Here is a 13,321-nt window from a genome sequence, read left to right as displayed (position 1 = left end):
TTATTCTTAATAGGCTGTTTAAAAATTTTAAAATGTGATGTATTTTGCTAATGTTTTAGCTAGAATTTTATTTAGTATATATAGTTGATCTTAATATGTTGTTTATAGATATGTGTGTGTGTGTTTTTTTTTGCTATTCTAGCTTTTTTAAAAAAAAAGTTATGGCTGGGCGTGGTGGCTCACACCTGCAATCCCAGCACTTTAGGAGGCTGAGGCAGGTATTTCACCAGGTCAGGAGTTCAAGACCAGCTTGGCCAAGAAGGTGAAACCCCATCTTTACTAAAAATACAAAAATTAGTCTAACGCGGTGGCAGGCACCTGTAATCCCCACCTCTGCAACTTCTGCCCACCACTGATTCTCCTGCCTCAGCCTCCCCAGTAGCTGCCACTGGGGAGGCCAAGATCACGCCACTGCACTCCAGCCTGGGAGACAGAGTGAGACTCTGTCTCAAAAAAAAAAAAATTTATAAGCTTCCACGTCAATCTATGATCTGAAATGTTTTAGGTACATAGCCATTTTTTCTTAATAGATTTTTAATTTTAGAACAGTTTTAGATGTATAGAATTATGGAGTTCCTCTATATCTCACACAAAATTTCCTCCGTAATTAACATCTTATGGTGCATTTGTTGCAATGAATAAGTCTACACTGATACATTATTAACAACTAAAGTCCACAGTTTATTCACATTTCTTAGTTTTTACCCAACGTCCTTTCTTCTGTTCCAGAATCCCATAGAGAGAACCACATTACGTTTAGTTGTCACATCTCCTTGGAATCTTCTTGGGTATGACACTTTTCAGACTTAACTTGTTTTTAAAATGTATTCTAAATACCTTGTATTCTAAAATGTCTAAAGACCTTGACAGTTTTGAAGCATACCAGTCAGGTATTTTGTGGAGTGTCCCTTAATTGCAATTTGTCTGATATTTTTCTCATGATTAGACTGAGGTTATGTGTTTTTTAGAGGAAGGCCATGGAAGTAAACTGCCGTGCTTATCACATCATATTAAGGCCACACACTGTCAACAAGACTTCTTACTGTTGAGTTGATCTTGGTCCTCTGGCTTCAGGTAGTGTTTTCCAGGTTGCTCCACTATAAAATTACTCTTTTTTCTTTTTCTCTTTTTAATTTTTTCTATGAATTAATATGTACAAATGTACTCTGGAGGAAGTCACACGCACCAGTCACACTTAAGGATTAAGGAACTCAGCTCCATCTTCAGAAGGTGGGGTGCTATATAAATTATTTGGAATTCTTTTGTACAGGATAAATAGGCATTTTCTGCTCCTTAAAACTCTTGTATAATTTTTCTAGTGAAACTACCAGAATATATTTGTTTGTTTCTGTGTTTGTTTTAAAAGGAATAACTTTTTGACAATTTTCTTCATTTGTGTTTTTTGACATGTATAATGTTTTCTTTATTCAAATTTATAAATTATAAAAATAAAATGTATGATTCCTAGAAGTCATAATTTCTAGAAAATTATAATTAAATTATATTTAAAATGTTAAATTTTAATAAATAATGATTACATAATTGAAGTTTTTATCATTATAAATTATAATTCCTAGAAAATCATTTACTTAGGTACTTTTCATATAATTAGTATCATACATTTTCAAGGCTTCTGTCTCCTATTTTCTGATAATTACTTTTATTTAATCTCTCTGCCTGATTAATCTGAGTAGTGGATTGTTTGTTTTATTACCATGAGTGGCATATCTTTTAATCAAAGAACCAGCTCTCAGATACATTTTTTAATCCAATTTTTTCATGATTTGAGTTCACATTATTTTCTACATTTATGTTGTCTATTTCATTTTCCTACATAGTTTCCTTGAAGTTGTAGGCTCAGTGAATTGGATGTTTAATTAACTAGTTTTTATTTATTCTTACATAATCTTTGTTTTCTTTTCTTTTTCAAATCTGTCTTCTCCTTGCTGCCGCTAATTCCATTTTAATTCCGCAGTGACATTTTTTTCCTCCTTAGTTTTGTTTCTCATCTCTAGTAGGGACTTCTTCCATATTCTTCTGTTGATTTACTTCCTACACTGTATGCTTAATTATTGTTATCATAGTCATTATTGAAAACTTTAAGAAATTGAAGATGAAATATTCCTCAATTTCCCCATAATAACATAGGCACAGCAGTGTGATGTAATGGGTAACAATAGCTGGTTTGAATCTAGCTGCTACCTTTTTATGACTCTGAGCCTGGGTGCAGGCTCCTATAAAATGGAGATGATGCCAGTAGTACCTTCCCTGAAGGATTGTTGTGAGAAGTCAATGAATTAATACATACAGACTGCTTAGAACAGTGCCTGATGTAGGGCATGCACTCATGTGACAGCTATTATAATGAACTATTATCTTTCATAAGTGTGTCTGTCAATTTCTCTTTTATTTAACACATGCCTTACCTTATTCTTTCCTTTGTGCAAACATATTTAAGTAAGTCCCTTGTAGTCACCCCTACAGCCTTGAACTATAAAGGCCAGTTGTGTGTGACTTTGTTCTCACATTTTAAAACCCCTGCACAGGGTCACCTATGCTGATTTGAGGCCCAGCTATGATGCGGTAGTGTATGTGGGTGGGCTGGTGGCAGCAGGTGGTGGGGAGGAGGAGGTAGGAAATTCCCTCACAATTCAAGGGAAGCTAACTACTGTACCATTTTAATTCTGCAATAACATTGCAGAATTTGAGAGAAACCATTCCAAATTTCCAAATTGATTTCTCCAATCACTCATATTTTCCTCTGCTTTGTAGCACTGGCCCTCTGATGCTAAATTGCAGATCAGAAAGGCCAGTGAAGTGCGAAGGGAAAACCACAGGATGTGGGCCCATGCACGATTCATCCAGCACATTCCAGCACTGCAGACCCTTGAGGGGCTCATGGTGCCTATGGTCTGCCCAGCTTCTGGACACTGCCACTCCAAGCTGGGGAGCACAGGCTGAAGCTCCACAGCATCCTCTTTGTTATTCCTCTAACACTGCCCCATGCCTCTAGGATGGGAGTTTTATCAGCTCTTGGCTCCTCTCTCAATTTCTTCCAAATTGTATTAAATCTGTCTGCGAGACTTGGAGTTTGTAGTGTGTCATTGGTAGGAACAATTCCTTGGTTTCAACCTAGATGGAGGTACTTTCTCAAAGTGTTGTACTTGTTTTAGTCATTTCCATGGCTTTCAGCAAGGGGTGCTATTGTAAATTGGCCTTCAGATAGCATTCTTCCCCGTGGAGGTGGGCAATATATCTTCCCTGCAGGCTTTTGATATGGAGAAAGGATACTGTTCCTGATATTGTTCTCAGTGCCTTTCCCACCCTTCTGTGGCCTTCACAGTAACAAAGGGACAAATATCTGGAAGCTACAGTCCTCAGACTACCATGCAAACAGATTCCGTTCAGATTCCACAAATGAGGGCATTCTGGCACAATGTGGCAGGCTGAACTCAATGAGAAACCACTATGCTCCAGAGGCAGCTGCAGGTGGGTAAGCAAGGATCAGTCATGTTAGACATGGGATTTCTGCCTGTGACTTTGGGGCATCCTGAAAATCACCCACCTTGCGATGCACATGGCTCAGACCATTGGCAGTGTCATGTCCTGGATTTTCTGAAAGTTAACCAACCTGACTTTTGCTTCCCTAACCTTCCAACATCTGTGGAATCTTCTAGTCCCCTATATTAATCTTCTTTCTTCTCAGAAATACCAAATTTGCTTCTGATTTTGTGATATAGCCCAGACTGATACAGAAGCTTGTGGACCTCTAGGGGAAAAGGGGATCAGAAGGTCAAAGTGATGTCTGTCTTCCGCCCAGCCCCAGAAATCCCTAACTGAGCCTGATAGAGATAAACTACTAATCTTCAGGCAGAACCTGAAGGCCCAGCTTTTTTCACTCAAGGTTTCTGGGTTATTGGAGCAGTTCCTTTGTGTAACCAGGTGACCAGATAATGTGGGAGGGGGCATTTATCCACATCCCATGGAATACCTGGATTCAGCTCTCTGAGTATCTTAGAAACACAGCAAAGACATCAGTAGCCTTTGGGGACTGGTACCCAGAGAAAGCCCCAGCAGTGCCCTGGGAGTCTGATACAGAAGATCCAGCCATGCCTAGTGAGTATGAGCCAGAGAAGGAGATGAGAGGAAAAGTGATGTTGGACACCAACTGATGAAGCAATCAGCAAGGTTTATTCCTAAGCATTTGTGAGAAATACTTGGATACACAACAAAATAACTAGGTAAGGCTTGAAGGAGTAGCTGGGGTTCTGCCTTATTAGGTAGGCTGAGACTGCCAAACAAGGATGAATGTTAGTAGCATGATGCTGTTTGAAACAACAGGCTGGGGTAAAGTGAGTTACAAAGGTGTTGTCCGATATAGCTATAGCTCCCGAGTGGTCACCAGAAAACTGGGTGGCATGGTGGGCCAGATGTTTTAGGAGACCATAGAAGGAACCAGAAAGACCACAGGAGTTCCATGTTAGACAAATTATAAATGAACTTTCCAAATGACTGCCAAAAGGTGGACTGAGGAAGGGACATCATGTGAGTGGTAGTAATGAGCTCATAAATGGCAGAATCAGGATGGCAAACTCAAGCATTCTGATTTCTGACCTGCACTTTTATCCAGTATGCTATACTGCACCTTAGTAAAATTTTACCCATAAGTTCTTCATATTACTGATTTTGAGAGAGAGACAGAATGATAGGATAAAATAATTTGGCCAATGGTATAGTCTAGTAGACTCTGAAATTCTTAGAAACAAATGAGACCTTCGGCCAAGACTACTAGAATAGTATTCATTCTGGGTCAAATGGTAGCTAGTTGTAGGATGAGTACTAACATTCACATTTCCTGATTTCTTCTGTGATGGGTGAGATCAGGAGAAATCTCTTTTCTTGAAGACATACCTAATTCTTAACAGAAAACTGGCTAAAATGTTGAGTCTTACAAAGCATTCGATAGTGGTTAGTGATTTTCTTTTTAAAGGCATTATCTTATGAAATGACTATATCCTTAAAAGAATTAATGAATAACATAGTTATAAGTCATTAAGCATTTAGGGTAAAGTAAGATGTTCTACAGTTCCCTTTAATGCATGTGATAAAAAGCATAATGTTATAATATAGATAAGAGGAAGGAAGAAAGGTGACTTCCATGACATAGTAGAAAGGAAAAGCCCATTCTGGGGTCGGAGCAGGTCTGGATTTAACAGAGCAAAGAGATCTAATGGGACATGCATTGGACTTAGAATCAGACAAGCCAAGGTTGATGTTTCTATTTCCTATTTAGAATCTGCTCTGATTTTCTTCCTTCATCTCTAAATAATGTCATGATACCTGCCTGTCTTATATACCTTCAAAGTTTCCTGTGAGAAATGAAATAATTATCAGTAACAATTTATAGCTATATAGAATTCTTGGCAATTGGTGACAGCAAGAAAATGATGTGTATCAACAAAAGACAAGTCAAGGTGCCACAGATCCTAGTTTTATTTACTACCAGATTACTGTGCATGGTTTACCTTTCCTGGAGCACACCTCTTGAGCCATGTTTAAATTGCCATCATTGGAAATGTCCCTCACTGTAGCCTTGCTATCTCCTTCAGTAGACATTTTGGTTCTCTCTTCCCAGGGACTGGCAGTTACTCACTGAAATAAAAGAATGCAAAAGCAAATACAGAGAGAATTTTATATGATACTGCCCCAGTTCTTTCTAAGAATTAGGAGCAAATGTTGCTCTGTAAGAAAAGTTCTACATGAGGATTCATTAAAACTAATTTATCATCCTAGCTCTATCACTAACCAATTGGCTGGCCTTGGAAAGGTCACAGTTTACCCTGGTTCTTAGTATCTGTATCTCACAAGTGAGGAATGTGGCCTGGATTGCCTTGATAAATTGTAAGATCCTTTCTAGTTCTGTGTTCCCATGTCTCTAAATTGATACTAGTATCAAATGAACATGAAAACTTGACAACTTTATTTGAAATTTCATTTAGAAGATTCCAGTGCATTAAATTGCCCAGAAAACTATTATAAACACCTATATATATTACCTAAAATATAGCAAACATCCTTTTACATAGCTGCAAAGACAATAAGAGATGTCTCTATTGAGTTAGATGTCTGCACTAACTCCAGTGACCATGAGATTGGGGCACAGAAGCATCAATTTCAGTGATGTGGGGGCCTGAGATCTAAGGCCCTGTGGGGATGAAGGATGAAGGCTTAGGCCTATGCCAGTAAGGCAACTGTAAGGGAGATCCTAATGTAGAGTCGGATGCCTCAAAGGGGTTCAAAACTTGGTTAAAGAGGCTCTTCCCATTTAAACAGTAAGACAGTGACAAACCTCTTTGTCCTGAGTTGTGGTTTGAAAATAAAGAGGCTCCTCTGAAAATTGTGAAAGTTCATAACCAGGTTATGGAGAATTGAGGTTTGGAATTCATATTGTCTTCATTGTCTGAGAACTCATCCCCAGCTAAAAAACTGGGCAAAGAATCAAGCCCAGTCTGATTTGCTCAAAACAGATAACACAGAATTACTGGAGATGAAGCTCTATATATTATGAGCTCAAAATAAAAAATTATAAACACTCAAGGAAGTGATCCATCCAAAAAAGTTTTTAGACTCAATGCACGGCAAAATTAAACTGCTGAGAACTTCCAAAAATAGAATAAACTGACAAAGACATTATCTAAATATGCTTTAAATAATTGAAGAAATAAAATATGGACTCTAAAACATAAAAAGATACCAAAAAGAACAGGCAGATTTAAGAAAGAGACTACCTGAAATACAAAAAACAATTTAGGCATTAAAATTTGAAACTAAGTGACTAGACATAGCTAATGAAAGAATTAGTAAAATGAAAGGTAAAGAGCTATGTAAATTATACAGAATAAAGCTCAGTGAGAAGATGAGGGATGACAGCAAAGTTAAGAACCTGGAAAATTGGCCAGGCGCGGTGGCTCACGCCTGTAATCCCAGCACTTTGGGAGGCCAAGGCGGGTGGATCATGAGGTCAAGAGATCGAGACCATCCTGGTCAACATGGTGAAATCCCATCTCTACTAAAAATACAAAAAATTAGCTGGGCATGGTGGCGTGTGCCTGTAGTCCCAGCTACTCAGGAGGCCGAGGCAGGAGAATTGCCTGAACCCAGGAGGTGGAGGTTGCGGTGAGCCGAGATCACGCCATTGCACTCCAACCTGTGTAACAAAAGCGAAACTCTGTCTCAAAAAAAAAAAAAAAAAAAAAAAAGAACCTGGAAAATTGAGTGAAAAGGTCCAATAGATGTTGAATTGAATAGAATTTCTAGGAGAAGAAAATTAAGAGAATTGAAAAAAAGGAATACTTTAGGAAATAACAAATAGGAATTTTTCAGAATAGATGAAACCACAAGATTTCTCAGATTCAGGAATCACAATGAGTCTCAAGCTAGAGAAATGAAATAAAAGCTACACCTAAACATATTTAAGGATACTACAGAACACAAAAAGAACAAAACTTATTTATAATAAAAGATCCCTGATAGAAGAGGAGAAATTAATTACAGCATTGTCAAATATGGAGTAGCATTTTTACAACTTCTTCAAGCTAATTTTAAAAAATACAGTAAATTGGTAAAAAGTAGGAAACTATTGGAACAATATATGAGTATAGATGAAGAACAAACATGGGGAAATGTGCTTCGCTTCACTATCAAGAACATAGATATTCAAAGAATCCAGCCAGGCACTGTGGCTCACTCCTGTAATCCCAACACTTTGGGAGACTGAGGTGGGCGGATCATGAGGTCAGGAGATCGAGACCATCCTGGTCAACATGGTGAAACCTGGTCTTTACTAAAAATACAAAAATTAGCTGGGAGTGGTGGCATGTGCCTGTAATCCCAGCTACTCGGCAGGCTGAGGCAGGAGAATCGCTTGAATCCGGGAGTCAGAGGTTGCAGTGAATCAAGATCACTCCATTGCACTCCAGACTAGTGACAGAGTGAGACGCCATCTCAAAAAAGAAAAAGAAAAAAAAAACAGGATCCTATTATTTCTTACCTATCAGTTTTCATCAACATTTTAAAAGACTGTTATCACCAAGCTTAGGCAAAAATGTGGGGAAATCAGCTATTGTTTGAGGGAGGCAACCTGCACCCTTCCACTTGGTATTGCTGCTTCATGGTGTGTACCAGAGACTAATGGGCACAGCCACACAGAATAGTATGTTTCAGGACACTCCTTAAAGCAATATTTGTGAAAGCAAAAAGTCAGGAGCTAACTAATGGTTATTTAATATTCGCGTAGCTAAATACAGATATTTTCTGTAACACTATACAGTCATCAAAGAATTGGATACGTATATAAAAGTATATAAAGATTTAAAAGGCAGGTAAACAACCAAGTATCTATAGTCTTCAAGAGATTCACCTAACACATAAGGATTCACATAAACTTAAGGTAAAGAGGTGGGAAAAGATATTCCATGCAAATGGACACCAAAAGCAAGCAGGAGCAGCTATTCTTATATCAGACAAAACAAACTTAAAAGCAACAGCAGTTGAAAAAGATGAAGAGAGATATTATATAATGACAAAAGGACTAGTCCAACAGGAAAATATCACAATTCTAATATATGCACCTAACACTGGAGCTCTTAAATTTATAAAACAATTACTACTAGACCTAAGAAATGAGATAGACAGCAACACAATAATAATGGGGGACTTCACTGATAGCACTAGACAGGTCATCAAGACAGAAAGTCAACAAAGAAACAATGGACTTAAACTATACCCTAAAACAAATGGACTTAACAGATAATTACAGAACAATCTACCCAACAACTGCAGAATATACACTCTATTTATCAGCACGTAGAACATTCTCCAAGACAAACCATATGAAAGGCCACAAAACAAATCTCAACAAATTTAAGGCAATCGAAATTATATCAAGTACTACCTCAGCACAGAAGAATAAAACTGGAAATCAATCCCAAAAGGAACTCTTAAAGCTGTGCAAATACATGGAAATTAAATAACCTGCTCCTGTATGATTATCGGCTCAACAGTGAAATCAAGATGAAAATTTAAAAATTCTTTGAACTGAACGACAACAGTGACATAACCTATTAAAATCTTTGGGATAGAACAAAAGTGGTGCTCAGAGCAAAGTTCATGCTATCAAATGCCTACATGAAAAAGTCTGAAAGAACACAAATAGACAATCTCAGTTCACACCTCAAGGAACTAGAAAAACAAGAACAAACCAAATCCAAACCCAGCAGAAGAAATAACTAAGATCACAGCAGAACTAAGTGGAAATTGAAACAAACAAAGATAAATGAAACAAAAAGCTAGTTCTTTGAAAAGATAAATAAAACTGACAGACCATCAGTGAGATTAACCAAGGAAAAAAAAGGGAAGGTCCAAATAAGCTCAATTAGAAACAAAACAGGAGATTTTATAACTGATACCACAGGAATACAAAAGATCATTCAAGACTATAAACACCTTTATGTGCATAAACTAGAAAACCTAGAGGAGATGGAAAATATATTCCTAGAAATATGAAACCCTCCTAGATGAAACCAGGAAGAAATAGAAACTATCTGCGCAAAGGAATGGGAAGGGCAGGAACGGCCATGCTCTTGAACTTTGTCTTTAGTGTTTAAATGTGTTACAACAATAATGTAATTTGAATTATTACTGTAGTTAAACATAAAGTTCAGGGACATAAATAGGCTGAGATAAAGAAGGTGAGAATTTCTTTAGAGACAGTTGCTGATATTCTCCATCAGGTATCACCCTCACTCCAGGAAAGAAAGGAGGAGGGCACTGTCCTGTCACTTCAAGTCAAATGATAGGAGCTGCCTGCAAGGCGGTCATTCAGGGAACTTGACACATGTCCCCTATGTGTATGTGAGTGTGGGTGTGTAAAGGTGAGTGACACATGCCTCAGAATCTAAGGGCATGAGGCGTTGACTCTTGGTCTGAGGCTGCAGAGCACAGCAAACATCTACATCACACTGTAGGCTGTCATACCTCCCATAGCAGCATGGGTGAAGATGCACAGGTGGAGACCAGCAGGCCCCTTGTGAACCAGATATGGATGATTCAGGTGAAATCCAGTTTACAATCTCTTAAAATGAGAACTGCCTGGAGAGGCCACATGACCCCAAAAGCAGGGGCAGACTGCCTGATGCCCAACACCTGAGAAAGGAACCCTAACTGCTGAGTTAGTGAACACAAATCATCCATGACATGGAAGGACTGGTGGATGTTCCCAGTGGGGTACAATAAAGGATTCAGCAATGAACATCCATCCAACCCAGAGACCACCAAAGCCAGGTCACAAGAGTTCCAGCTAAGATAGACACTCCTTGCCTCTTATTTCTAAGTCCCTACCCACCAACCCTGGAAAGATCAGAAGTCACAGCTAGCAAGAGAGGTGAGAGGAGGAGCTCACAAAGAAAGGGAACAAGATGCCAACCAAATGAGCCCTTCCCTTCCCAGACCCAGGTTGGAGCAGTGGTGCAGGGGCAAGGGGAGACAGTTTGCTTTTAGATCAAGTTTAGCATGTTCTGGTTTTCACTGGACTGGACCTATTAATTACAAAATGAGATTATTTGGAGGCGACAAATAAGCAATAAACCTGTTACTATCTGAAAATGATCAGAGAAGTTACAGCACCAAGCAGATGTAAAGGGATAAGATAATAAAGGGATAAGCAGTAGGTGCTAGTGAAATGAAATCATTTTCCACTTGCTGTCTGTGAAGTACTATTCCTATTAATATAAAAGAAAACAGAGCTGATCCCTTGGTGCTATTGTGTTTAAAGATAAGTGGAAATGTTACATAATGTCACCACTAAAGTTGGTAAGTGAGCAACTGACAGAGAAGATGCCTCAATGATGTCGTTCAAAACCACAGATCTTAGATCATGGAGCCCTCTGGTCTGCACTGGAATTTGAAAACTCACTCAAAATTAAACTGAAATCCAAACAAATACTCATTGGCAAATGGAATGATTTTGGTAACTCTGAAAATAAACTTGGTAAAATGAGGGGACTGAATAGTCTACTGGAAAAATAATTTGCTTATCATTTCTGTTCACACCTCAGGGCAATTAGTTGAATTGAAAAAATAATATCAGTCATAAGAACTAAAGACATAGTTTTCAGGGTAATATGTTTTCCCACAGGCTATACCCATACTCTTCTAGCATTTCAATGCCTAAGAGTTCACTGGCCAACAGTTCATTCACTGATTCAGTATTGAATCAGTGAATGCAGTGTTGTGCTTTCATAGCTCCTTCTCTTGCATTACTGAAGGACTTAGTTCTCATTAAATTGTCCTCTCCTTGTACTTATTATAATCCAAAATCAATTGCCAGTTTTTTCAGTAACAGGCGATGATGGTTTTGCTGTCATTAATTGAGAGCAGTGGGAACAGACAGCTGAGGGTGAAGGGAGGACAGCGCTGTTGTGGGGCAAGGGACGCAGGCACAGACAGTACGCCTGCAAGAAAGTTACATCCCAGGAGGGGCACATAGGAAAAGAAAGAAGTAGGAATGCCACATGGTATGAAGAAAACAAAAGAGTAGCATTGACAGCAACTAGGTCACTAGCATCAGGAGAGGAGGGCAAGCACTCTGCCGAGCCTAACCACTTCACCTCGTGTGGTTGTGTGAAATGGTTATATTTGAGCTGAAATGGGAACACTGAGAAGGAGGCAGTGCTGGGCAAGAACATTTTTAGGCAAAGGAACCAGCAAGTTTGTCACATTTTTTGAAGCAGAAGGTCCAACATGGCAGTGCAGAGTGAACGAGGAGGTGGATGGTAGGAGATGAGATCAAAGGAGTGGCCAGGGGCCAGAGGCCTGATAAGGAGACTGGATTTACTGTGGTCACTATGTGGCACATGGGCTATAAAGGACAATATTGAGAACTAAGAGACTCAACAAGAAGCTGTTTCTTCACCTGTATAAGTGTTGATGATGGATGGGCTAGGCTGGCTGTGGTGAAAAAGACCACATTCAGGACCTGTTTTGGAGATAAGCCACTAAGACTTGCTAATGAGGTGGATATGGAGAGGAGAGAAAGGGGAGAATCGTCAGAGACTTCTAGACTCATGGCTTGAGCAAATAAGTGAATGGTGTTGCACTCAAAGAAGTTGGGGAAATGAGCAGGGAAGGCAAGTTTCAGAGGAAAAGCAAGAACTTTATTTTGGACAGATGGGGTTGAGACTCCTGTTAGACCCAGAAGGGAAGATTGCCAGGTAGGTTTTGTGCCTGTGGGTCTATTGCTAAGAATAGAAGTGCCTTGGTAAAAATAAAAACCTGGAAGTCATCAGCCTTATCTATTTATTTTGAAACCAGGTAAATGAGGAAAAACCAGCAAAGAAGTTGGGCCAGCCATTCTTATAACAGTTTCTCATCAGTTTTTTCTTACCAAGACTGCTTGTGTCTGTTCTTTTTGGATTCTGGTATCATCAGTTTACTGTAGAATGAGACTTTTCCTTAAGGTGCTGTGCAGAGCTATTAATGTCTCAAGTGTCATCGTATGTGGTCTCAGCACTGAATATTTTTCCTCCTTACGAGAAACAGCCCATGGCTCTTAATTACAGCTCACAAATAAAGTCCTCTGCCCTAAACTCTTCATCATTAACTATTTCCCAAAGCCATATGAAATTTCATTTATTTTGCTTTCCCATAAATTCATTGGAACCAAACCAGAACAGTTTGTTTTTGATTAATTTTTTAGGCCTGATGAAAATCTTCCTCTGTGAGAATTCAGCATTGGCACTTATTGTCTCATTGTAGATTTGATCAATGTTTAAAAAAATTAATGTATTTCACAAAAACAGTCCAAATAGATCATTTAGTTTATCTCTCTCTCTCTTTCTCTCACGCTCACTCTCTCTCTCTCTCTCTGTGTGTGTGTGTTTGTGTGTGTATCTGTCTGTCTATGAGTCTGTGTGTCTGTCCATCTGTTTCTGTTCAGCTATACTTTTAGTAAATTTTATTCTCTTGAGTTTATTCCCTGTAGTTCCTGGACTTTTAAGGCAACATCCTTTCTCACTTACCAGAATTATTTCAAGACACAGGCATTCTCTTCTCCACTCCCACAATCTCTGCCCCAAAACAGCAAATTAAGCTGCTCTCTAAGGGAAAATGACCCATTCCCATCGTCTCAAAAGCAGAATATTAAGGGTAAAAGTTTGAAAGTCAACTAACCTGAGGGAGGAAGAATGCAGGATCCTCGTTCTTTTCAAATAAATTTCTCTCAGCTCTTCACAGTTGTCTAATTCCAGGAGATAAATGATTACCC

The 13,321-nt window shown here is 38.8% G+C and overlaps 1 protein-coding gene across 2 annotated transcripts in view; it reads right to left on the bottom strand.

The window, feature by feature from the left end:
- SLC17A4 (solute carrier family 17 member 4) overlaps positions 1-13,321 on the bottom strand; it is a 27,221-nt gene extending 13,900 nt beyond the window's left edge. Inside the window, exons 1-2 of one of the 2 annotated variants that reach the window (XM_012458537.3) lie at positions 13,228-13,321; positions 5,526-5,652 (exon numbers count right to left, since the gene is read on the bottom strand). In XM_012458537.3, the coding sequence (XP_012313960.2) occupies positions 5,526-5,616 (91 nt within the window). In that variant the 5' untranslated portion in view covers positions 5,617-5,652; positions 13,228-13,321. The remainder of the gene's footprint in view (positions 1-5,525; positions 5,653-13,227) is intronic. The other variant, XM_012458538.3, reaches the window with a different exon arrangement.

This window comes from Aotus nancymaae, unplaced genomic scaffold, assembly GCF_030222135.1.
Source record: "Aotus nancymaae isolate 86718 unplaced genomic scaffold, 86718_ANA_hifiasm-v0.15.2.pri h1tg000051l, whole genome shotgun sequence".
Classification (NCBI taxonomy): domain Eukaryota; kingdom Metazoa; phylum Chordata; class Mammalia; order Primates; family Aotidae; genus Aotus; species Aotus nancymaae.
The sequence above is the reverse complement of the archived record's forward strand: the minus strand, read 5'-3'. Positions and strand labels throughout refer to the sequence as shown.